At 34.1% G+C, this 25,644-nt stretch overlaps 2 protein-coding genes across 2 annotated transcripts; both read right to left on the bottom strand.

Annotated features, from left to right (window-relative positions):
* Nucleotides 1-7,528: 7,528 nt before the first annotated feature.
* Nipped-A (Transcription-associated protein Nipped-A) lies at nucleotides 7,529-22,499 on the bottom strand. The gene is made up of 38 exons (XM_077428683.1): nucleotides 22,310-22,499; nucleotides 22,065-22,231; nucleotides 21,754-21,989; nucleotides 21,427-21,631; nucleotides 21,122-21,346; nucleotides 20,725-21,007; nucleotides 20,435-20,641; nucleotides 18,517-20,352; nucleotides 18,236-18,434; nucleotides 17,927-18,165; nucleotides 17,603-17,843; nucleotides 17,314-17,512; nucleotides 16,909-17,236; nucleotides 16,659-16,820; nucleotides 16,341-16,592; nucleotides 16,059-16,258; nucleotides 15,888-15,958; nucleotides 15,606-15,811; nucleotides 15,350-15,520; nucleotides 15,044-15,271; nucleotides 14,015-14,961; nucleotides 13,705-13,943; nucleotides 13,383-13,623; nucleotides 13,122-13,308; nucleotides 12,910-13,046; nucleotides 12,667-12,820; nucleotides 12,452-12,595; nucleotides 12,110-12,380; nucleotides 11,822-12,033; nucleotides 11,046-11,750; nucleotides 10,797-10,961; nucleotides 10,589-10,726; nucleotides 10,307-10,522; nucleotides 10,047-10,227; nucleotides 9,727-9,952; nucleotides 8,868-9,652; nucleotides 8,655-8,794; nucleotides 7,529-8,581 (listed from the first exon to the last, which is right to left on the bottom strand). The coding sequence occupies exons 2-38, from the start codon at nucleotides 22,160-22,162 to the stop codon at nucleotides 8,282-8,284; spliced, it is 10,974 nt and encodes a 3,657-aa protein (XP_077284809.1). The 5' UTR covers nucleotides 22,163-22,231; nucleotides 22,310-22,499; the 3' UTR covers nucleotides 7,529-8,281.
* Nucleotides 22,162-23,118, bottom strand: LOC143910758 (transcription-associated protein 1-like). The gene is made up of 5 exons (XM_077429353.1): nucleotides 22,975-23,118; nucleotides 22,588-22,893; nucleotides 22,310-22,504; nucleotides 22,211-22,231; nucleotides 22,162-22,167 (listed from the first exon to the last, which is right to left on the bottom strand). Exons 1-5 carry the CDS (start codon nucleotides 23,116-23,118, stop codon nucleotides 22,162-22,164), a joined length of 672 nt encoding a protein of 223 aa, XP_077285479.1.
* Between the last annotated feature and the right edge of the window lie 2,526 nt (nucleotides 23,119-25,644).

The following is a 25,644-nucleotide window of genomic DNA, read 5'->3' as shown; positions in this document are numbered from 1 at the left end:
TCTTTCTTTCTTGGTTTTAATTGTGTACGTGTGAGCGAGACACACAAGGATGCGAAGTTTCTAATAATCAAATAATTTTTCAACATGTATCATAAACATTTTGTATGCATTTCAGTTGCATTTGATTGATTGCACGAATTCGTGACGTCTCGTGACCTATATAATTGAAAGCGGATTTATATTGTTTTTTGCCTTTTATTTTAACTCTGCAAAATGATATCGGACAGTGAAAGTGATGAAAGCGAAATAATAGCTCCTCGCCGAGGAACTCGACAAATCAGCAGCTCTACTGATTCTGAAAATGAATTTATCGACAATAATCAATTCCCAAGTAATAACTCCTTATATGACATTGACAACGAACCCGAAATTTACTTTGATGATGAACCCGAAATTGAAGAGCTTTTATTTAAAAAATTGATAAATATTTATAAAGCTTGATTTAAAAATAAATATAAATACGTATATAAAAAAAATGTTTCGTGCCACTGATGCGCTGGTGGCTCAAAGAAAGTATTGAAATACGACAATTAATGACGACAACAACGATCGTCGTAGCAATCTTCGCCGATTTCAAAACAACGATTTATCGTTGTTGTAGCAGTCAAAGGGTTAAGAATTAATGAAGAAATTAAGAAAAATATATTTTTAATTAAATTATAATGTATATAAATAAATACATATGTATATATGTGTGTAGAAGAGAACATATAAAAAATAGTCACTTAAAAATTCAAAGGAATCACAGTTAATAAAATATATTGCATACAATTACAATTTGTTTTAAATGCAAAAAAATTATGCAATCATAAAAGTTTTTTCCTAGCTTTTAATTTGTTTCAAAATATGTTCGTCAGCTTTGCTTGGTAAAAATTTTTTAAGTCATTACAAGTCATTAATTTAATTTCTATGGTTTCTAACAATAATCTGTTCCTCTACTTTCTGCAGGTTGCACTCATTAAATTAAATATTATTTCGCAAATTGCAATGGAATGTAGAATGGAGAGTATGTGGGCCACAATTTTATATAAATGATTGCAAGTGGAATGATCTTTAAAAATATTATCCATTTCTGATACATTGTTTTTTTCTCGTTTGCTTCAGTAAAAATTTGTTTAATAAACAGACATCTTCGTATAGAAGGTCAACATTTCAAAATAACGTCTAATATATAATTTCGAAAGAGACGTTGTAACTATTTAAGTATTTAATGCTGGTTGATAACATCGAAAACAAATCAAAGTTTCTATTACGACGATTCGATATTTTTTTTTTCGATTCAAATAAATTTAATAAAAAAACAAATGAATTTTTACTATTAGATTCGTCATGTTTAAGCTGTTTATATTACAAAACTAAACGAAGCCGGGTAAAACAACTAGTATTAAATAATTTTGTTAATTCTTCAATTGAAGAAAATTCGATTTCCATGTTTGGTTTAAGGACAAGACTTAAGGGAATTGAAATTAGTTACTTTTGAAGTCAACGTACATGTTTGTACATATACAAATTTTGTGAAGTCGGGATTTTCAGAGACAATGCGGGACCCGGAATTTGTCTTGAATTCGGAACAGTCCCGCTCAAATAGGGACGTATGGCAACCCTGATGTATATGTAAGTGTGTTAGCAAAATCAGACTTAATTCCTCGTCATCGATTCCACAACTAAAATCGAGTTAAGTGTTCGTCAGTCTGCATAGCATCCTTGCACTTTAGTACTGAGAAGACAAAGCGTGAAAATCTCAATGAATGAACATAAGTTTAGTCCAAGTTTCATGTATGCACATATGTAGTATGTTCATTAGGCCGGAATGAAAAGCGCAAATTTTGGGTTTTCATCTAGTGGAAAACTTTTGTAAAAAAATCATTGATTTAAAAAAAATGTTCTGTGCCTGCAGCCAATCGATTTATCTAGACAAAAATTAGAAAAAAGTAGCTTTCGAGATTTATTTTACTATTTAAAAAAAATAAACGCTTAATACTCACCTATTGAAGTTTATTTGGGTCGATTATAATAAGTTTTGACTAATTAATGAGAATTCAAAGTCCCCACTTCGTTCGAAAGTTCCCATACCAAACTCGCGGCGCTCGCAATGGATGTTTGTATGGGGGAAGCGTTATTTTCAGAAAATCGTCATTTTTTCATGATCCCGCGATTATTTAGAAAATTAAAATCGTTGAGAACTTCCTTGAGTATACCTTTAATCCGAACATAGAAAATTCTGAAAAAAATTATGAATTAAAAAAAAATGTAAAGAGGCCAAAATGACCTATTTTGATGTACTTAAAAAGTGACATTTTGTTGCGTAGCCGCGCGCTTTTTTTGGGGAGCATTTTTTAAATACTCGGAACTATTCTTTATAAAGAGACATAATGGAAAAACGAGATAAATAGAACGGTAGGAGGCACAGGACATCAATGATTTTTTTTTACTTAACGTTCCCTTGATACAACAAAAGTTTTCCACTACGTCCATCGATGAAAATCTGAAATGTCATTTTTCAAAAACGGGCTAGTTAATATAATAATAGTATATGTACATATAAAAATAGGTAGATAAACGAAGTCTAAAAAAAAGATTTGTTTTTTTTTATAAAGCTGAAATTTTAAAATTATTCATAATCTTAATGTCAATTCAGCCACCAAGACGATGTTTTTTTCAATAGAAAACTTCACAGGAAACTGTAAAATTTATTATTTATTATTAAAATGGCTAAAGTACACTAAAGCGTTGTTATTTTTTATCCTGGATTTTTTTTCGATCTTCTCGATGGTGCCAATATTGTCAATTTAATTAAATGACAAATAAAGTACATATGCATAGTAATTTGATAAACTTTGGTGTTCTAATTTGTCATCGCTTTATACTCGGCTATCGCATTATTCACACACGGTCACTGGTCACGTTGTCGACCACTGTCGAATATAACCTATCTTATAGAAAGAACTACAAGAAAGTTTAATTCGTCGACGAGTATGGTCTTATTCCCCCTTGATAGCTATTATCGGAAACAAAATATTAAAGTAAAGAGGCTCCCCGGGGAGTTCCTCCTTGGATATGAAAGTTAACGAAAGCGGAAGCCACATGCCTATGCTGTTACTAGAATTTTAGCTTTTCCGGTTAAAGTACATTCGTTTCCAGTTCACTAGATGTTCGTAATAATTTTTCTTGGGAAAGAACAGATTTTTCCGTAGAGCAAATAAAAGATTCTCAGAAATCTATTTATAATCTATCATATCTTATTTTTTTTAAATTTCAAAAACTTGAAAATGCTTAAAAACGCTGCACCATATTATACATGTACGTATATGTATGCAATTAATTTATTATTCGTAGGCAACATGTGTGTATGAGAACATTCATACTAATCGCGCCATTATCGCATTATATTGGTAATAACACTTGTAGACAATGCATTTGTGATTAATAATGTGCAATGTATGTATGTCTAACAGAATGCGGAATAATTTGTACAATTTAGCTGAGAAATCCTGTTTATAAAATTCGTGCTCGAGATATTGACTGATGGACGCCAGGGTCATCAGTGTCGTCCCAATTAAATATTGATATGCATATACATATGTATGTATGTATAAACATTATACTATTTCAAAATAAATTTCGGTAATTTGGCTCAACACTGGAGTGCCATTAATACATATATGTACATAGTAATGATATTTTTTTTATTGAGCAATCATGAATGCCTACCATATACTACAAATTTGATAATCGGACTAATTTCATTTCATACTCACTCATTTAATTTTGTAGAAATTACAAATCAAAATTTAAATTGGATTACTCCTCGATTTTGAAAGTGTTGTTTAAATTAGGAACTATGTATAATACATTCATATGCATGTATGTGAAATATTTTAGAGGTATGTATGTCAACTGTTACCAAAGTTGAATTAGTGTTGTATTCTCAAGGAAAGCCAAGAAGACAAATTAAAGTAACAATTTAATTATATTTAAAATAAATATAAAAATGTGTGTAACATGAAAAAATAATCCAAAATTACTATTTTTCTTGAAAAAATTTAATTTAGCTCCATACATTTCCAACGAATCAATAATAATAAAATGAAAAGATCATTTTATACAAAATTGAAACGTGTATGGACACTAATGATGAACAGATATGTATGTATAATATGTCAAATATATTTGACGATTAGCAATTTTAAATGAGTAAGACAAATAATTATGTAAAAAAATTGTAAAAATGACAACAAACCTCATTCCATATGTACATTTGTACGTCTAATCAAATGTGTTGTTTTATGTAGAAGTCAGAACACTCGTTATCAATTTAAGCGTGACAAATACTGAAAAGATAAAATTTTACAAGGTAACTATTGCAAAATTCTTAAACAGATGGCAGATTTAAAAAAAAAAAAAATTATCACCCAAGAGCTTTGCATAAACATCCGCTATAGAAAAACTCCCCAAATGGGTTAACAGCTGTTTGGAAAATTTACCATTCCGTATACGCAAACACCATAGGATATTTAACATTCGTCGAGTACATTCGAACATATTGTATGAAAAACAGGTTGTCTTTTCGCGAATCGGTCCATATGTGACAGACGTCACTGCAACGTGAATGAAATTACATTTGCGGAGACTCGCGATTTACAATAAATCGCTGTCAAAACACTCAACATATGATGCGATAGCAGACCAGACGTTTGAATGGAACTGTTGTTTTTGAAGTTTCTTTCTATATTTTGTTATCGTAATGGTTTATTTACCTTGGCGACGGATTCGAAGGTTGCCGGAAACTTCATGGGAGGCTTTTCCTGCAGGTTCCGGTCGTGTTTCAGTCGAGAGCGCTAACATACGGCGAACGCGGCGACCGCTTGTACCGTTTTCCACGGCATATGGCCGGAAAATGTGCGACGGCCGCTTACGGCGAAAATCGCAACGTGCGCCGCATCCGTTTCCGGTTCTCAAATTCGAATTGTAGCCAGCTGGTAGCGGCTAGGATGGCAAACGGGGCTACGGACAACACTCTGGGGCGGAGGAACGGTCGAGGGCTAGGAGGTTTATGGGGGCGGCAAAGGATACGCGCGCGGGGGCGGCCGCCCTGGGCGCCCACCTAACCGAGCGTTGAATCGGCCGCCACCTCACGCCGCCATGTTTATCTATCGATTTGAACGTTGTCAAGTGCGTCACTTTCCGCCCTATTCGATTCCCAGTTTGCCCTTCACGCCGAATTATTTCTTATTTTTCCAAATTTAACCTGCAATCTCATTATCACTTTATCTGTATACGAAGTATCAATAATTAATACTATTTAATAAAGTAGATCGTGAGAAAATTCGAACTCGAGATTTGGACTGATTTGTATCTACATATGTACATACATAATGGGTGACCGTCACCGGACCGAATGTTAAAAAGTCGAAAATGTTCGTTTACCATGCATACATATGAAAAACTGTTAGTATACATATCAGTGGCGTCGTACATTCTCACTTAATTTGCGCGAGCAGGATACAACAGGAACAAGAGGAACAGGCTTTTCCTCCCGTATTCTGCGCGCGCACATTAAACAAGGCTGTATGACAAAAAGAGAGATAATTTCACCGCATGCCACTCATATATATTATATATATACATAGTACTGTTTACCATGCACCCTTTTTTTTGATCTTTCGAATTAAGATCTTTCGATTTTCGATCTTTGCCTTCCGATATTTGCGTTTTCGGGCTTTTCACTTTCGGTCCCTTGAGGTAGACCCCTACATAATATGTTGTGACCGATACTGCATATTATGTACATAGTATCGGTCACTGATCACATTTTCGTATTGGTATTTAAAAAAAAAAATGAGTGTGTTTGGAGATGCTTTGAACACCGTTATTTTACTACTAGTGTTGTACCCGATTAAATATCATCGTATGGCTGTTGGCATAGTAAGTTATTAAATAAAAAAATAAAAGTAATGTGTCGGTCCTGTGTTCGATCCGCATGCGGTTGAATTTTTTTCAAATACCTTTTAAATATATTTAATTTAATATGAAAAAATGGTAAAAACTACCTACCTACCTACCTACATAAACAATATAAAGCACCAATAGAAAAATTAATGAATTAATTAATCAAAAAAAAAATTCAATAGATGGCGGTAAGTACTCCGAGACTTAGCGCCGTCTATGTGCCTAGAGGAAACATTGGTAGCAAACAGTATATATAGAAGTTTTTTTTCTTTTGTTATTATTTATATTCGTATTATAAATACGAAACGTTTTGATAGCAGTGGTTTAGCTGTGACGTGCATAGGTATGTCAAATCGAAACGACTATTATAGTACAGTGAGCGTTATCTCTGACAGACCGACAGACGAAATAGCGATATTATATACATACATATATGATAATAATTTTGTTGTTTGCTCGAAGGTTAATCGAAGAAAAATGTCAACATGTCTTCAGCAACTTGTCTCTTAATTAGGGCTGACGAAAGAGGGGGAGGGATTGGGGGTAAAGTTCCAGGGCCCGGACTACTCGAGAGGCCCCGTGTCGTGACGTCCGACTGACCGATATTGATATTTTATATTATTCTACATAAAAATATGTGTTTATTTAATGCTAAATGTTTATTATTTTTCGATCCACGCATTTTTTGTGTCCATGTGAAATCGTATATGTTATATCATACTTTCTTATTCAATTATTTTAAAAATTACAACCAACACATACAAATCTGTTACTGATAGTTGGCGCGTTCACGTACTCACACGGAAGCGCGTGAAAGGGACAGAACGTCTTTTTATTATTGAATGCAGTGTGACAGCATGCTATACACCTATTCACCGACACTACTCAAGCGCATTTCTACGCACCAACTCGTAACTCGGTAACAGACCTGTACATAGGTATTTTTCTAATAGCTATGATAGATATTAAGCAAATTAAAAATAAATTTATCAGATACTTGTGGTGCTACTCGGCTTCGCTCAGTAAATAGAAATGAAATGAAAACCATGAAAAACATCTTCATTTGTATTTTTATTAAATTTATTTTAATTGAAAAAAATGAATATTATTTATCGACCGACTAATCACAAACGTCTTTAACCAATCCAACCAATCGGAAACGGCTTTGACGACATCCAATCAGAAACGAATTACAGAGGGCGTTTCAGTTTTATGTTTTTTTTTTAGTTTGTCATAGGGCCAGGGATTCTTTTCGGCGGCCCTGCTTGCAACAGACGAGACGTTTGTTCGCAACACAATAAAAACTGTGGGGTGATCTTAATTGTGTTCGTCGCTTCCATTCAAAGATTCATAATTTGAGTTTTTTTAATCATATGTCAAAGTTTCATTTGACAAAAGATTCTCGCAAGAAAACTCTACAAATAAGACTTCCGCAAATTAATAAAACGTCCCCACTATTTCAGAATGAAAACAAGAACATTTTGGCTATTTTAAATGTTGATGATTTTCATTTTTTTACATACCTCTTTTTATTTGATATTTTGACAGTAGCCTTTAGTCTTTTTCAGCTTAATTTTTTGGATATTAGAATTTTGAATGGGGTACAAGTATGTACACATGTCAACGTATATAAATTGATAAATACATGTATTTATCAATTTATATAAAACTATCATTAATCATTTGGAATTAGGAAGTATATTTAAACAAGATTTAGAAATAGAATATACATATAGGAAAGATTTGGAAAATGAAATTAGGAGCAATAAATTTCATAACCCAAGTACATAGTTCCCGTTTGTTAATAACGTTTTTTTGGCCATATTCAAAATATTTTAACAAACCTCCTTTACATTTCACTCATGTAATACATTTTATTTTTCTGTGTTGAAAATTCTTTAGTCTTTAAATGAAGAAAAAAAAACTTCATTACTACTAAATATGTATGTCTTGTTTCTTTGTTGAAAGCAATATAAACCAAAATTATTATGATTCATTTTTTTATTTAAAAAAACATACATTATTCGTTTTTAAATAATAGGTACATTGAGAAAGTAATAACTAATTATATTTTCAGTTATATCTATCCATAAAAATAATTACATGTGATAAGAACGAGTGCCAATTTCACAACACATAGAACTAAAACATTTTTACATAAAATCTCACGAGATTTTTAGAAATGACATAACGCACCAAATAAAATAAATTATTCGAGTATCATTTGATTTGCAAGGAATCGTCGAATTATGTTATATTATTTATTATACAAAAAGAAAAATTTAAATTTCTAGCCTTGCTGCCTGACTGAAACCAATACATTTAAAAAAATTTACAACCAGGGCTGCCAAGCAGGATCCATGCGGCATAAATTGTCATGACTGTTCGCTGCTGCTACGAGGGTGCTAACTTTACTGTCAGTTCCGTCAAATTGTGCTAGTGAATTCAGCCTATTCATAATAGCAGTCACTGCCTTTGTTACCATAGTAATTATAGTCTCATTGTCAATTTCGACAGGTTTTACATCTCCAACAGCATTTGATCCTGGTAAAATATTGGTTTTGTCTTCTAAACGTTTTTTATAAGCAACTACCATTTCATCTCGAAGTATTGTACGAAGTATTGCCTGCAACTAAATATACACAACAGATATAATAAGACTCCAAGTTATTTTAATGCAGATGTATGGGCAAACGTGGAAGTACCTTAAAGTTGGGAGTCACTAAAGCACGAGCAGTAGCTATAGCTGATGCGGTGAGTGGTCCTGATATTCCAATGGAAGTAATAAATTCAGCCAAGTTGGGGGTTAACCTAAACGGAACTGGTCTATTTGATTCTAATTCACCTAAAAGAAAAAAGAAGAAAATAAGAAATCTGAAATCAAATGTATAATACTATTATAAATATTATCAAAATACCTGTTGAATCATCGATATCAAATTTGAAATATGAAATATTCACTAAACCAGAATCTTGATGAATATACATCATGTCAGGATTTAAACGTGTCAAATGAAGTACATATTCAGCAAAACATGCCAGTGATAACTGTAAAGTGAACATTTTGCGGAAAGTCCAATAGTCTGTAGCCGACTGGAACGTACGAGTCGCCCAATCTTTCAGAAGCGTCCGAGGAACGATGCTGGCTTGTACTTCCTTTAAAATATCTCTGAGAACTTGATGAGAGGCTTGTGAACCTCTAGCTTGTACAGCGGCCAATCTACTGTAGTACCGAGCGATTGGAGCTTCGTGCTCTATGTCATTATTGACGCAAGTTGTGCGGTATATATCCAAAAGAGCCAGTGAACTTTGGTTGTCTTCGACGAGTCTCATCTGAGGCGACACAGCAACGACACGGGGCACTGTGAAATGCAAGAATCTCTTCGAAGTTTCTTTTTGTTTTCCCAAATAAAGATTGAGCATTCGAAGCAATTGCAAAACTCTTTCTTCCCTTCTAGCGTCTCCTAGACCTGAATCGTTCACCAAGAGATATGGATATATCTTTCCATTGTGTCCTCTTATATATAAACGTCTTGCAGCTGTATTGTGCTTCTGCACGACTTCTAAACGTGGCATAAATCGGGCTATTCTTACAAAATAATGAGCATGTTTTGGCAATAGAAATTCTCCCGGTAATTCGATCTCAGCAGTTTTTAGACTGAAGTTAGAAAGAAATCGGCATTTATCTTCAAAAAGTGTCGATCTATAAAAAAAATTATATATTAATACGTTACATATTACTATATATATATATAAATATTTAATAAAAATATATACCTAGGCAAAAGCTTAGATTTGGCTTCCAATATCTTCACCCATTTATTTAGCTTAAATATCAATTTATGTAATTTCATTGCTCCAGGTTGTGTAAAATCGAAATCAATCGAGAATTGACTCTTCATCTTCTGGAATATAGGATCTTGTACAATCGCTTGAGCTCTACGTGCCAAACTCTCAGAAGCTGCTGATGAAAACGTTCCACCCACGGTACTCGATATATTTTCTAAAATACAAACATCAAAATATACGTACATATAAAATGTTACTTTTTGAAATGACGGCAGATTTTTATTAAAAAAAATTAGACTGTCACTAACTGACTCCAATTCCAGTACCAAAATGAGATACAACTTTTTTGACAAAGTTTAAAGTATGCGGTGTAATGGTTGCTTCATTCACGGAGCCTCGATTGTCAAATGCTATGGCGTAACACTTAGTCAGACCCTGTCTCAACTGTCTAATCACTTCCTCGTACCAATTTTCTCTAAACCAAACCATCTACAAAAACGAAACAAGGTAAATTTTATAATATGAAAAGGCATAATCAAGTATGCAAGCGTAATATATGAAATCATACTTGATCAACAATGCCTTCCAAAGAGGACAACACTGTAGGATGAATATCTCTTTGCATGTGCATTATTTTTGAACATCTCCACATAGGCAAGGTAGCTTTAATTGGCCCTGTCTCAGATGAACCACTGGCAGTTGTTGAGCTAGCGGTGCCTGACACATTTGCACTTCCAGCAGATGAAGTGGCAGTTTGGGATTTGTGAATATCATTTACATCACTCTAAAAAAATATACACGTTAGAAAAATTATCACAGAAGACTTGAAGCTAAAAACAAATCTACTCACATTTGGCTGTTGGATATTTTTTCCGGCTACTTGTGCTGCTAGCTCTGCACTCTTATACTTCTCCCGTTGTTCAATTTTCAATGTAAGATACAGAGTACGAATGGGGAAATATACAGCTTGTGGAAATATTCGTCCAACCTATTAATGATTTATTTTGTTAATAATATGCCTATGATTTTAATTCAATAAGTTTATTTAGCACACTTGCCTGGCTAAGTAAATTCAAAATAACATTTCCATCGTATTGAACTAAGCAACATAATAATTGGGGAATCCACGGTAACCATTGTATTTGAGGAACACCAACAGAATATCTATCAAGTGCTTCCATTAAACTGCCTTTTTCATCATCGTAGCTTAACATCCACAATACCTTTAAATGACAAATGAAAAAATATAAACAATTCAATTTCAATCATTATATTATTTAATTGTAAATATTATTAAAAAAAAATACCTTTGCAAAATATTTTCTAGACTTGGATTCATTCTGATGTCTGCAAGCATGTAAGAAGCAAGTCATCGCCGATACACCAATGGATATTTGTCGAGAATCTCTAGTAAATATTTGTTCCAAATAATCGCCCCAAAGAGCCCAAGCTTTAACCAAAGTATCGTGCAACTGTACGGCTGCACTGAACGCTTTATTCGCTTCTTCGGATCGTCCCAATTGGGCTAAGAGCATTCCTTTGAATGCGTAGAATTCAGCTGTCATATCTTTGGTGAAGTATTTGAAATTAGTAGACTCGATCATATCGAGACCCTCTTGTAATTCGGTTTTGCCATTGCTCCATGCCATTTGAAGATGACATTTCACTTGTTGTCGAATTTTTTGGAAACAATCAACAATCGGTACACTCGGTATGGTGTATATCCTCTGAAGGGAATCCAAACACACGCCGGAAAGATTATGCTTGCGTGCTATCTTTGCAAAATGAATTATAGCTTGTGCACTAGCGTGTACTCCGAGCATCGAATGATTGGTTGCTTGGTCCGTTTGAGAATCATAATGGGAAGCAATAAATTGATATTGATGCTGTCTCCAAGTGAATATAGCTCCCCAATGAGATAAATTATCGGCAACAACAGGAAGTCTATTCCGCCACGTCTTTACGATTGCTTTCATGTCATGTAAAGAATTCGTACGACTATGTAAAAGACCCTGCAAAGATATAAATAAAATGAAAAACAAATTCAAAAGATTTTAGTATATTTAAATGCAAAAATGTTTACTTGATGTATTTGTGCTGCTTCGGATAATTCCATAATTTGCTGAGCTGCACGAAGAAGCGGTAAATGAGCGTGGGAGACTATATGCGGAAGCCGTCTCCATTCTCTCATACAAAGTGCAGAAGCATTTTCAACATATCTTTCTACAGTGCTCAGGTTTTGATCGCCCGGTTGGCATATATTCAAAAATCCACGATACAAATTTACTTGCCAACCTTTGACGGAAAGAAAATTGCAAAATTAATAATAATATAATAACACATACATAAATAAAATAAATAAAAATCATACCCATTTCTTTTGGACAACTATATTCGATTTCTTTTAATGCTTCCTTCATCTGTGTCCAATTAGGATTGCGCCACGAACTTTCTAATATCAAAAATGGATTTCTCTCTCCACGAGCCTGTCCTATTTCTAACAACAAATCCCATTGATTCAACTCCTTTGCACATTTGACCCAATGGTTAGTCCACAACATACATTCTTTTTGTATTGAATATGGAGCAGGTCCAATTGAGCAATCTTGCTTCAACTTGAACATCGCGACATCATAAGCTCCCTGTAATAATACTAATGTAAGACAAGATACTTATGAAAGTGCAACCGAATCAATAGCTAAACACAACATACTTGAGCTTGTTCATAAAAGCCTTGCTGTTCATAAGCTATGGCGACATTCGTTTCTCTGTAGTGAGCATGCTTTTGCCACAGCCCAGACCACATATCCTCTTCAAATAATAATTCGTACATATCACTTAGCGTGTCTAATACATCCTGAAAATATATACAAAACATTTTGTAAGACATAATATGTACATATATTGGGCAAAAAACAAAATACACACATTTTGTGGGGTGTTGTCAGGTTCGAAGTCGTAACAGTCAGAAGGTTCACGCTTGAGTTTAGTAATTAAAGTTACATCGAATGCCATTTGTTCCATATTCAAAGTCATTCTATGCCATAGGTTATGAGATTTACCCAAATATTTCATCAATGCTCTACAAAATGATGAATATTACATAGATAAGCAATAGTTTTAAATTAATTATTGTAAAAAATTAACGCCAAATATAGTGTTAATGCTTACGGCTTAATAATAAGTGGAGGATTGCAGCGGGAAAGAGCTTCAACAAATGTGGTAATGGAACTCATTTGCGATTGGGTATCTTTCTGAATAACATGTGTACCTGACGATATAAATGGAACTATTTCTGGAATTAAAGTCTAAAAAAAACACGAAAATTGATTACATTTAAAATTATTAATAAACGTGTATATATAAATTAATGAAAATCTTACATTTAGCTGTCTGTCGTCTAAAATGGACCAAAGTTTTGGGAACATATTTAACCAAACCCAATGAGCCAGCTGCTCATCCATATGACACAATTGTGCAGAAGAAATCAAAAATTGTTCTGTTCGTACTTTACGAGCCGATTCCAAGAAATCAAATTCTTGATTTATGAGTCTCGTTAAGGCAACTTGCCTAAAACAATAAATTTTTGTATTAAATGTGATTTTAATATATTTATGAAACTTTATTTCAGAATGTTTTATTACCTATTTGGAACTTGTTTGTCTAAATCATCTCGACGACTATTTGTATTTGAATCTACACTAGAAAGATCCATGTCCATAACGTCATCTTTTTCTTGTTCAAGACCTTCAAAACTGTCAGGCAATTCTTCTTTAACGCTCGTATAAATGACGAAATTTTTCTTTTCATCACAATCTGCTTGATTGATTACAGAAGCGATGCTCGGTAGTAAGTTTTGTTCATTGGTGAGTTGGATCTGTGTACCTATTACAAGCAAAAATATATTGATATTACAAAAATAGAAATATTATACCTTAGACAATATAAATACATGTGAAAACTTACTTGATACTGTTGTGACGATTAAAAGTTCGATGCATTGTTTAATCCAATAGTGAGGACCAATAGCTTCCCAATTCTGAGAACATATAATATACAACAACCTGTCGTGAAGGCGTCGTCGCATAGATCCATCAAACACTTCGAAAAATTTGGCACGAATATGTGGCTGCGGACATCGCAATCCCGAGAGAAAAGCTGGTTCTAATTTAGAGGTCAATTCGGATGATTTAAGATGTTCATCTCTATAAAACGGAATAAAAATTATTAAAGGTCCTACAAATTTTAAATACAATTCATTGCTATCAAGACAGACCTGTAGACAAAATTGACAAGTTCCAAAAATTGAGCATTTAGCTCCAAATCATCAGGGAATCTCCTTTCGACATTATGCATCATTTTTCCTAATAGAATTGATTTTTCTCTGATCGAAGGAGCTTGATTTAAAGCTGCAGAATTCTTACTCTTCATCCACTCGTCAAGAATTCTTGCAATTGCTTTCATTACTTTTGGATCTTGAGTTTTATCTATAAGACCGACTAAAATAGTGCCGATAAAGGTCTTCTTCATTTCAAATCCCATTACAACCACTCTTGATTTAATAAGGTCCAAACTCAAAATCAATAACTCTGAATATACAGGATTGGTATCAGTTGGTGATGGGTTTAAATGCTCTTTAGACATACGTTGAAGAACTCTCATGAAAGGTGTTATTAATCGATCAATGTATGATTCGTTTTTAAGGCAAGCTGCCTTTAACATCATCAGTGTGCCATATAGTGTGCTCGGACTGGCATTTGCATTTTTCTCATAATTAGCCAGACCTTCAAATATCATTTTACTGACACAGGCGTAGAGTGTTTCTAGTTCTTCATATTTTGAAGCGACATTACAACCAACAGGTTCAGTTGGGAAAAGTTCCATTAATTTAGCAAGCAAACTGTGAACTAAGCGAATTACTTTTGTATTAACGCTTGTAATGCATGCAGCTAACCCACGCTGAAGAGGTTTAAGTGCTGCTAAAATTTGTTCTTTCTTCATTACATTTAGTAAAAATGTAAGTATTTCCAATGCAGTGCATATGTTTCCATAATTAGGAGCTGAACTACTTTCAACCGCAATAAACACTTTATCGAACCAGGCTAATTTTAGATCACACTGTTGAGGCCAAACATCAGGTTTCAAAGCAGTTTTAAAGAGTGTAACGCATCGTCTAGCAAGTTGTTCTGCAGGTGATCCTCCGACTGAAGTGCTCTCATTTATCTACAATCACATTAGCATATTGTATAAAAAAATTAAATAGTAAAAATGACCAAAACCAGTTATGTTTAAAAAGCACACTCACTTGAACTTGGCAGGCAATTCTAATCAATAGATTTAAAACAACATCAGCATGAGCTCGCTCGATAGGTTTTGAAGATTCAGGATCAACTTTTGGATTTGATTGCATTGAGGTAGAAGATTGTGAAGGACTGGACCAACCAGTGTTCAATGGTTTACGTTGTTCTAGAGAAGACATATCTTCTGAAGATGGTCGTTTGATTCCACATGTTATTGGGAACAACGTTATTCCCTATATATATAAAAAAAAAGCAATTCTTATAATATCTAATTGGTTTACGCATATTTGGGATAAATAAAAAAAATGTACATCTGGATCCTCAGCTTCGTCTTTAATGCGCTGTAGTTCCCATTTGATAATAACTTCAGCTACCTCCACTGCAAGACGTCGATGATCAATTGAAGTGGTACTAGAGAATGCCAATTTTTGCATTCCACCGACCATATGTGCGATTAACGCATGCCGAATAGGATAATAAACCTGCAAAATCATACACATGTTGCTATTTTTTTAATATGTAATTATAGGCACTAAATTTAATGAGTGAAATTGTAAAAATATATACTTTATAGTGTCGAACTATCAATTGTAATATATGTAAAAGTTGTTGCATCGAATGACCATCTTCAACGATAATCTTTTTTGTCCAGTGAGTGAGCATTGTGTTTCCATCTTCCATCCGATGTGGCATAGCCGGAGTTAAAATTTCAAGAGCCTGTCTTACAACTTGACGAGCTTCTACAGCGTGAGCTTTTAGTAGACTATGAAAAACTGAAATACAATATTAATATTAATCAATAGCACTAGAACTGCCTAATCATTTCAAAAACCGATTTGGATCACTTACCTTGCAAAACAATCCTTTTATGAATTGCAAACTTTGCAATAATGTGACTTAACAACAAATGTCCATGATATCTAAAAAAAAACATAGATAAAGTAAAAATGAATGATAAGCATTATATTAGACTTTAGCTTCAATTCCATTTTAATTAAAATTCAAATAATAATAGAAAACCTTGCAGCTGGATCGACGAAATTTTTAGCGAGTAAGCATGGCCAAGCAAATGTCATGAGTCGCCGAAGCTTATTTCCTTGCTTTTTATTGTTAGCATCATGAATGTGTGCAGATGCTTGTTCCAAAAGCAAACACGCAAATTGTAAAAGTGATATTCTAACACTGTCAGAACAACCGAATGGATTTTCTGGATCAATTACCTATAAATAAAGTATGATATACAATAAAAATATTAAAATCAGTTAAGTTTGTTTGAAATATAAATTAGAAAAATGTATTTACATTATTGATAAATACTGAAACGACATTGTCAGGATTATCTTGATAAGGTGATGGAGGTCCTCCAACAATTTTGTGACCTTTATCGAAGCTCACAGCAAAGCATGGAATTAATATCATTTGAAGAACTTTGGCTTTTAGCTCCTGAGACATAGTATCATTAGGGAAATGTTCGACAAATTTGAAGAAAGCACGCCTTTTCCATTCCACAGTATAGTTCTGTGCAACTGTATTTTCCAAGAAATCTCGTAAAAACTGCAATTAAAACAACAAATGTATAGTAAACCAACACAAATGTAAAATTATTGTCATAAAACTTACTTGAAAAACTGGAATGAAACGATCACACAAAGCTCGAAGGAGTTGAAATAATAAATCAATATCATTAGGATGATGGCAAAAGTAATGTAATAAAATTTTGACAATCAATTTTGGCTCTTTCCAATGCGATGAATCAATATTGTCGACATTTTTGTGCAATTCCTTAAAATTAAAAGATTTTATTGAATATAAAATTTTAGTATAATGTAAAATGTATTAATATATACAAATGAATATAAAGTAAACATACCTGATATTGGTCATTACACCAAATTCTTTTCAATGCTTCGACAAGGTCGTGTTGTGATGAAAACCACTGATCATCGTTCTTTATCAAAAGCGAAACGATTCTTATAGCTTGATACTGCATTTCGCTTTTATCTGTGTGTGTTAAACCTTGTACACTTTGGGAATGGGCTAAAAGTAATGCAAGTAATCTTGGTTTCTTAATGGTTTGTAGAACTTCCCGATATGGTTTCCCTTTTTTATTTACAACAAGATAAGTAAGGAATCGACTCCACTGCTGATCTTTAATGTTATTATCTTGAAGTAATAATTCCATAGTTTCCTTTGGATACCTAAATAATGGAACAAATTATTAGATGTATTAAATATTTATTTAAAGAATGAAATATGCATCAGTATAGAAAAATACCTCAATAAAAATTTGATTAAAGGCTCTCGGAAGGGAGATCCAGCTTCAACCATTAATGATTTTTCTGTTTGAAGAACTAGTTTGCATAGAACATCGATTAGTTTGCTAGATGCAGCTGGTATTTGATGAAATATGCCTATTATTAAAATTATTTTTTGTTCATTTTCACCAGTTTTGGATGCACCCAAGAAGTTAGTTCCTGAAACATAAAATATTTCATTTATAAAATATTATAATTAAAAAAATGAAAGTGAAGAATAAATATTAAACAATACACATAATATGTTACCTCGATTAGTTTGTATATAGAATTCCAGCAATTTTTTAAGTAATTGTAATAATTGTTCAGAGAGTTTTTCATTGAAGGATGAAGGAAATAGTTGAGTTAAATAAGATAATCTCTTGGCATTATTTACAGTTAAATTTCTGTAATCTCCCAATGTCAATAATAAAGGTCTCATAACAGAATGCACTTTATCCATCTCTATCTGATAACCACTCAAAAATGTTTGCATACACTCAAAAGCAGCCTAATGATAAAAAGAACAATGATTTAAACATAAAACAAGGGAAAATTTAATAATATATAAAACATATAAACAAAATATTTTACTTGTTGCAACTCGGCATCTGGTTTCTCTAATGCTTTATATAAAACGTTAAAAATCTTTTCACCCATACTATCATTACATGGAATGTAATAACACGCAGCCAAGGCGCTTAAACTAGATTTACGTAATGGAACTAAGTTGACTCCTTTATAACATGCGAATTTTGCAAGAACAGCATCTTCAGCTTCACAGAGCGATATCAATTCAAGGAAGAACACTTTATGTTCAACGATATCTAAATCTGAAAAATTCAATGCAACTTTTAGAATAGAACTTATCTAACGATAAATGTTTATTTAAATAACTCATACCGATTGTAAAAAGTCTAGGATTCAGCGTGGTGCAGAAAGTGGTACCATCCATCAAACCCATTTGCGCATTAGCAGATTGATGTCTCAGCAAGTGTTTTTTGGGTGGAATAATATCAACCAATACATCCCGATGTGGATCCATAACTTGAGTGACTGTTTTATTTTGTAACTCGGCAATTAAACGGAGAGAACTCATAGCCTAAAAGATTGATTGATATGTAAATATATATTCATAATCAAAATTTATTTATTAGAATACACATGTCAAAATTGAAAAATACCTGCTCTCGAACCAAAATATATGGGCTAGTAATCTGACGCACCAGTTCACACAATACATCGTGTAAAGCTTTCTTTCGGGTTAATAAGATATCAGGATCAATTGAACTCATCGACTGCTCACTGATACCATTCGAGCTACCGGTAACACAAACTCGGACCATTTTTTCTAAATTCACCTTGGCCATATCGATAGCCCCGCTAGAAACCTCTCCGGTGAGATCCATCATAACAAATATAAATGCTTTAAGAAAGGTAAACATGTGCTGATATACCCATTTGACAGCCATTTTTTCGAACATTATTTTAATAGCAATACATCCTCCTAGTTTTGCATACCATGCTCTCTCGTAACACAAAAGTGACATTCTTTCAGCTAAATACTCCATGAAAGGAAGTTGGCAAGCTCGTTCTTTACTTCCCAATATGATAGCAGATGTATCCATTAAAGTGACTAAAGCCACTTGTCCAGGTTTACACAGTTCTTTTTCTTCATAGCCCATAATCACAGCAATAGCGTCGATGAGTACCAAAGGATCGAGTCCAGTACCTTGTAAACTCTGGTGTTCAGTAAATGCGAAAGGACCAGCCTGTTGAGCAATAGCCACCATGGTATAATGCTTGACTAATGACAGCATTGTAGGTATAACCATTTGACTCAGTTCTTTCACAGCCGAGGCTACAAATAGACCAGTCAAAGCATTTTGATGTGTTGTTCTAGCAACACTATCAGTACACTTGTAATGAGGGCCCGTCAAAGGTGAAATCTTTCCTTCTACATATAGCGGGTGGAAAAACAATTTTCTCAAAGTATGCTTATCATCATCCAAACACAAAGATGCCGCCAAATAACAGCGCAAAACTTCCCAACTTTGGCGTCTGTAAAATGGATCAGATGTGCTGGACTTCAAAGCGGTAACTGCCGTGTCAATTATTTTAGAAACGGAAAATTCTATTGGTCTGTGATGATCTTGGAAGAAAGCGACGATTGCAGGTTCAATGGAATCAACCTCTTTATAATCCAAGCGTTGGGGTTCAATCATCATCTTGCGATTTCCACCACCGAATTTGCCAAGAACCCTGAATGCTATTCGCGCAACGTCATTATTTTGCAAAGTTCGCCATAGAGCTTGCATTAAATCTGCTCGTACAGGTTGTATATGCTCGTATAAGAAATCTGGTTGTAAATTATCAACGCACAGTTCGAGTGTCCTTAAGCCCTGCGATATTAAAGTATGAGATCCATTCAATGCCGATACAAGAGGATCCATTAACATTGGCAAATACGGTAAAAGACTACTGAGTCTAACTGGTACAGTCAAACACAGTTCGACAAACAAATCCTTCATGTGTTGTTTATGAAGTCCACTTTGTAATCGATTTAACCCTTCAAGCAAATTTGGCAATAGAGGGAGAAATTCTTGATACAATAAATCATGACTACCACCGCCAATCGAACGGAATAATGCTCGCAGTAAAAGAAAATAGTTGAAAGGCTCTTTCGCTGTCATCGCATATTCCATTGCTTTATTTACAATATTATGAAGATGAGGTCGAAGCATATGCTCATTCTCAGCCGGAAACAGACTCACGGAACCGAACACAAGTTTGAATAATCTCAGATACAAATTAGATCGTTCAATATTTGAGCCCATTTCCTCCATGCGTTCCAACAAATATTCCACTAAAACAGTTGCAAATATTGGCGATGTTGTTGGATTGGACAAAAACGTATTCGCGATGATTTGTAATGTCATATTTTTATTTATTCTTTCCACCATATGAGAAATAGTAGCAGTGAAGATTTCTTGGAAAGTCTGAGGATTCATCATAGAAAACTGAAAAGAAAACAACAATACTAAAAAACATGTAAATATACAATACATTAAAATGTGTAAGACTTTAATTAACATAACATACAACACCACTGAAATGTTCAAGAACTTCTTTTTCTTCTTTGGACCTAACTAAAGATGCAGGAGACCGTGGAGTTGTGGATGTGTTTGGAGTGCTAGTCTGTATTGTATAAATATCTAAAGATTGAAGACCCCATCTTACGAGGCGAATAAACACAAGTGTTTCCTTTGGTTGAAATTGTTTCTGAGCCGGAGAACCGTCTACCCCACCCTAAAATATAAAAAAAAAGATTTTTATTTGACATTGAATACATTTGAATGTGAAAAATAATTAAATTCATATATTTTAAGCACCTTGCACGAAGCACATCCCCAAGTAATTGTTTTAACTCCACAGACTAATGTTTTCACAAGCGTTCTATAATCTGCAACATTATAGTTGTTGACTTGAGATGTAGGAAATCCAAATTTGGATTTTTCTTCAGTTTTAGAAGTGGCAAACATGTCAACTGTTTCTGGTGGAGTTCTTTCTTCTTCAACTTTTATATCTAATGGAGCAGTCGTAGTGACTGGAGTTTGGGCTGTAGCTGCAGGTGCGGTACTTCCGGGTGTAGAATTTGTGCCATTTAAATTTTTGCTAAAATATAATATAAAAATACTTTGAAGCCGTAGAAAGAACTAACCAAATGGATTGTAACGATAACAAGTTTTTCATTAACTATTTTAATAATTTAGTAAATATTTTCCTTACCATTTAGCTAGTAAAATTGGTAACTGCAATTTGGAAATTGTCTTGAATTTTAAGACAAATACTTCTAAAATTCGCAAAAGCAACTGTCTTCCTTGCATATTTCCTTGAGTTGGATTATTTACACTTGTCGTAGATGCACCAGCTGAAGTTGTAGCATCTCCTTCTGACCGTTGTCGAATACAATCAACGAGATTCAAAAGCAATTTACAAGACATTGTTTGAATACTAAAATTAAAATTTTTTTAAATAAAAATGATACATATAAAAAAGTGATATCGAACAATATAAGTGTTACATTTTAGTACCTAGTTGGCAAAGACTCATCATGAACATTTTTAGAAAAAAGATGTACAGCTCTGGCTAGATCTGATAATGGTAAATGCTGTCGAACATGATGCACCAAATCAGCGAGGGTAGAATATGCTAATGGTCTTAGAGATTCATGGACAGTCCAACCACCACCGAGTAAAACATCTTCATCGAAAAGTCTCTCCATGTAGGGAACGAATTCTAAATTTTTTTATAACATATGAATTAGTATCGTAATTTGAACCACGGAAATAAAAACCGCAGCATGGATGAAAAACTAGTCAAACTTATTCTAAGTTCATACATACTTATTATATACATACTTATTCTAAGTTCGGTAGCCAATATGTGTCTAGTTGCTATGATCAATTCTTTTCGCAAATGTGTAACTTCAGGAGGACAAAGTGTGAGAAGTCCAATAATTCCTTTAACCATTAAGGCTGCATGGCTGGCAACTACTTCTTGATAAACTCTTATAATGTAAGCCAAGAAAGCTAAGGTCTTGATTTGAGCACCCATAAAATCTACCAAAACTTCCTTATTGAAAGACAATGATTGCCTATAAAATAACACACAATATAATAATATAATATGTATTCAGTTTAAAATATTTATCAAGATAAAAAATAAATACCGTTGGGCAGAAGGAGGTTGTAAAGTTATCGTTTCCATTATTAAAGGAATAAAATTGCTCACTTCATGATGGACATTTTGCTTATAAAGTTGGTACATTAATACTACAATAATAGGTAATTCTTGAACAACTTTCAATGATAATACCGATTTTGGAATCAAATTATACTGAAAACAAGTACATGTTATTAATTAATTAAAAATTCGTATACATATATTTACAAAGGTAATTGAAAGATATCTTACAATTACAGCAGTTCCATCAACTAATTTTTTCTCAGTGTGTATCGGGGTAAGCGTGAAAGTTTCCAACAATAATTGGTCGATATTAACTTCCGACAAGTCTTTTACTCGAATGGGGGGACGGGGTTCGAAAATCTTTGGAAGATGATTGGGCAAATTGGAATAAATTCCTTTAACCCATTGTAAAAATTTGTGTATCTGCAAAATATAATAATTTCAGGACGAGAAAATATTTACAGATTAAGCGGAATGCAATTAAATTATACGATAAATTAGTTTACATCAACTTCTGGATTGTATGGAGGTCTGTACTGTTTGTGAGTTTCCATGAAAATTTTTAGACACACAAGAACATTCTCTTCGTTTTCAATTTCCATCAATTTCAACATTAAAATTAAGATATTTTTCACGTAAGGCCGAAGGGTTTCACTAGTAGGCAATCTGTGAATCATTTCCAGTATGAGTTTTCTAACTTGTTGAATGTTGTACTCGGATATAAAGTGTGGCTCTCCGTCTTGTAAAATCTTTAAAAATATCTTAATCGAATGATCTAAAAATTGGGGATACTGAGCGGAATTGATGATAACCTGGAATCAATAAAAACGTATTACGATGATATTGAATATATATTTAAATATATGAAAGCTTCGTTGGTTATTTCCAAATACTTCGAAGTTTTCACTCAGTTCTTGTACAGCCTTCAGTTTGATCTCATCCTTAGCCCCCGGGTCTGCTAGAACGGTAACATAGCTCCGATAGGTGTTCATTTGTGTGAGGGGATCTCCCGACACACTCGTCGCCGGTGGACCCATCATATCCACAATGTTTCCTGGAATAAAATAAAACCGGTTCATCTCATTCATTCACTCACTCACTCACTTCAATGTCAAGTTATATTCAAGGAAGCTTTCGTAATGATTGCCCAATTGTGCTAACGAAATATATGAATACTAAGCATGCATACTAGTACGATAAAAGTTTGAAACGTTCTTACGTGAAATGGATCGACAAGATAACATTATTTGTTAGTGTTGTACTATTGTATTTACGGTGTAGGTTATGTTTAGGAACAATAAGTATGAAGTGTGAAAGTGAAGCATACGTGACGTTCAGTAGCAATGCGAAGGCATATGAACGGCGGGGCGGAGCGCCCGCGGCAGGTGGGAGGGAGGGGAGGGGGCCCGAAGGGGCTCCGCGGCCGCCGACAGCCGACCTCCGAACGAAACCGAAACCGACACCGACACCGACACCGACACCCGAGACGGAGGCTCCGAGCCGGCCGACCGGCCAAATACCGCCAACTGACGCGCGACACCACCAAATACCACCCACACCCACACCCCGCACCCATAACTGCACACGATGCAACAAGCTTCTCTCCTCTTTCTTTCGATTCGCCGATTCAGGCTATGTTCGATGATCGGTGAAAACTCTACTACTACTAACTACTAACGATCATTATTCGAATGGATTTTGTTTAGAAAGCGGGTGGTGTATGTATGTATATATAATATATTGACTACTTCAAAATTATGCCATATGGGTGACCGAAAGAAATCAATCATTTAACCAACACCCAACCTTTCAACTATTAACTGCTTTCCGAAATCACCCGTTGGTATATCAACGGACAGACACTGATTAGCACAAGTAAATAATTGTCGATATATTTAACATCAGGTGCAAGTAAAGTGCAATTTCTAATAAATAGGAGACATTGACATCTCCAACCAATATGCTGCCCCCTCTAGAAATAACGAACGAACGAAAAAAAATGTTTATTATAATATTAAAGATAAATATTTTAAATTACATTTTTCTATCACAAATTTATTCTGAAACTCAAATATCTTGAAAGACATACATAAATACTATGCTTTCTAATCAAGCTTTTTATTAAAAAAAATTATGTTCAAATATCATTTAAATCAGAAGTTTCGAAACATTTTGAGCCCACCACTTCAGATAAAAAAAATATTTTAGATAAAAAAAATACTCGGCGCTGCCCTAGAAATCTATCGTATTTTATAGTCTCCAACTGCTGACAATATATAAATAAGTCTTTTTTTGTGTTTTTAAATCAGGTAATTGGTAAATTGGTTAAATTAACCTCACCATAAGCTTAGAAATAACAGATAACAAATTAAATTATAGAAATGCCGGTGCCGGTCTAATCCATCCTTCCCGTGTAAAGCCGGGCAAACGCTGCGTTACCGTCGAATGTGTAGCAGATCTTACACCTGTAATTGAATATTTACAGTTATCCCTAAGTAGCAAATATGAAGGTATATTTTTGTAGTTTATTCAAATATAAGGTGACCATTCATACTGATTTTACCAGCATAGTACTGTTTTTTTGGGTATCTGTCCTGGTAAGTCGTGAGATACAACCAGTACACATTTTTATGTAATATAGTTTTTCTTATCTAATAGATGGATAAATTCTAATTCGGAAATTTCTATGCATTTTGCCATAAAATATTGGAGTTAACGACTACTTTTTTATGTAAAGTACAAAGCTTTGCGATAATTGCTCTCGCCGTTGTCGATTGTTTGGCCTTTCTAGATAAATTGCACTGCTGCAAAAGAATTCGCTAACTAATTACATTAAAAATGGCAGAATATCGGAACAACTTGAAGAACAATCTTCTGAAAGAACTGAAGAGCAGCTCCCTGAAATAGACGAAGACCAACCTCTTGAAAGAACCGAAAAGCAGCCCTGTAGAAGAACTGAAGAGCAGTTCCCTGAAAGGAATGAAGATCAACCTCTTGAAAGGACCGAAAAACAGCCATGTGGAAGAACTGGTGAAAAGCTCTCCGAAAGGAACGAAGACCAACCACTGGAAAGGATCGAAAAGCAACCCTGTAGAAGAACTTATGGGGACTGGTCTAGTTGTGAAGGTGTTCTTCACCACCAGTCCACCATGTATTATAGACGAGTTCATCTGTGTTTTAGTAGTTAAAACTGCTGTTTGTTTGAATAAGGTACTTTATTGTTTGAATATACAAGTGTATAAATATGTTGTTGAAGCGGCTGGAATCGTAGTGTTCTCGAGACGGCTATTGGCTGTTGACTTGGTGTCGTGCGGGCGTAAAAGTAGCGTAAAAGCAAATGGTAATAAAGAACTCCGACACAGGTTGATATTTTCAGAAAATTTAACTATTTTCACAAGCTAAAACTAAATTGTTAACCAGATTTAACGAATAGAAAAACATAATACGAATCTTCGCCAGCTCATTGGCGCCGTACACACACACGGATCTACACACGATATTTACGATATTTTCCATAACCAGTTCCTAAATAGCAACCACAGGTTGCAATATTGGAACTGGAT

This window comes from Arctopsyche grandis, chromosome 4 (genome assembly GCF_051622035.1).
Source record: "Arctopsyche grandis isolate Sample6627 chromosome 4, ASM5162203v2, whole genome shotgun sequence".
Lineage (NCBI taxonomy): Eukaryota > Metazoa > Arthropoda > Insecta > Trichoptera > Hydropsychidae > Arctopsyche > Arctopsyche grandis.
The sequence above is the reverse complement of the archived record's forward strand: the minus strand, read 5'-3'. Positions and strand labels throughout refer to the sequence as shown.

Excerpts from the sequence above, each read along its gene's own strand:
- Nipped-A (XM_077428683.1), bottom strand. The coding sequence starts at position 22,162 with ATGTACCAACTTTATAAGCAAAATGTCCATCATGAAGTGAGCAATTTT. Across the intron at positions 12,596-12,666 it reads CTGACAACACCCCACAAAAT|GATGTATTAGACACGCTAAG; the intron begins GTGTGTATTTTG and ends ATATATTTTCAG. Across the intron at positions 9,953-10,046 it reads TGGTACTGGAATTGGAGTCA|AAAATATATCGAGTACCGTG; the intron begins GTTAGTGACAGT and ends TTTGTATTTTAG.
- LOC143910758 (XM_077429353.1), bottom strand. The coding sequence starts at position 23,118 with ATGGGTCCACCGGCGACGAGTGTGTCGGGAGATCCCCTCACACAAATG. Across the intron at positions 22,505-22,587 it reads CATACAATCCAGAAGTTGAT|ATACACAAATTTTTACAATG; the intron begins GTAAACTAATTT and ends TATATTTTGCAG. Across the intron at positions 22,232-22,309 it reads TTGATGGAACTGCTGTAATT|TATAATTTGATTCCAAAATC; the intron begins GTAAGATATCTT and ends ACTTGTTTTCAG.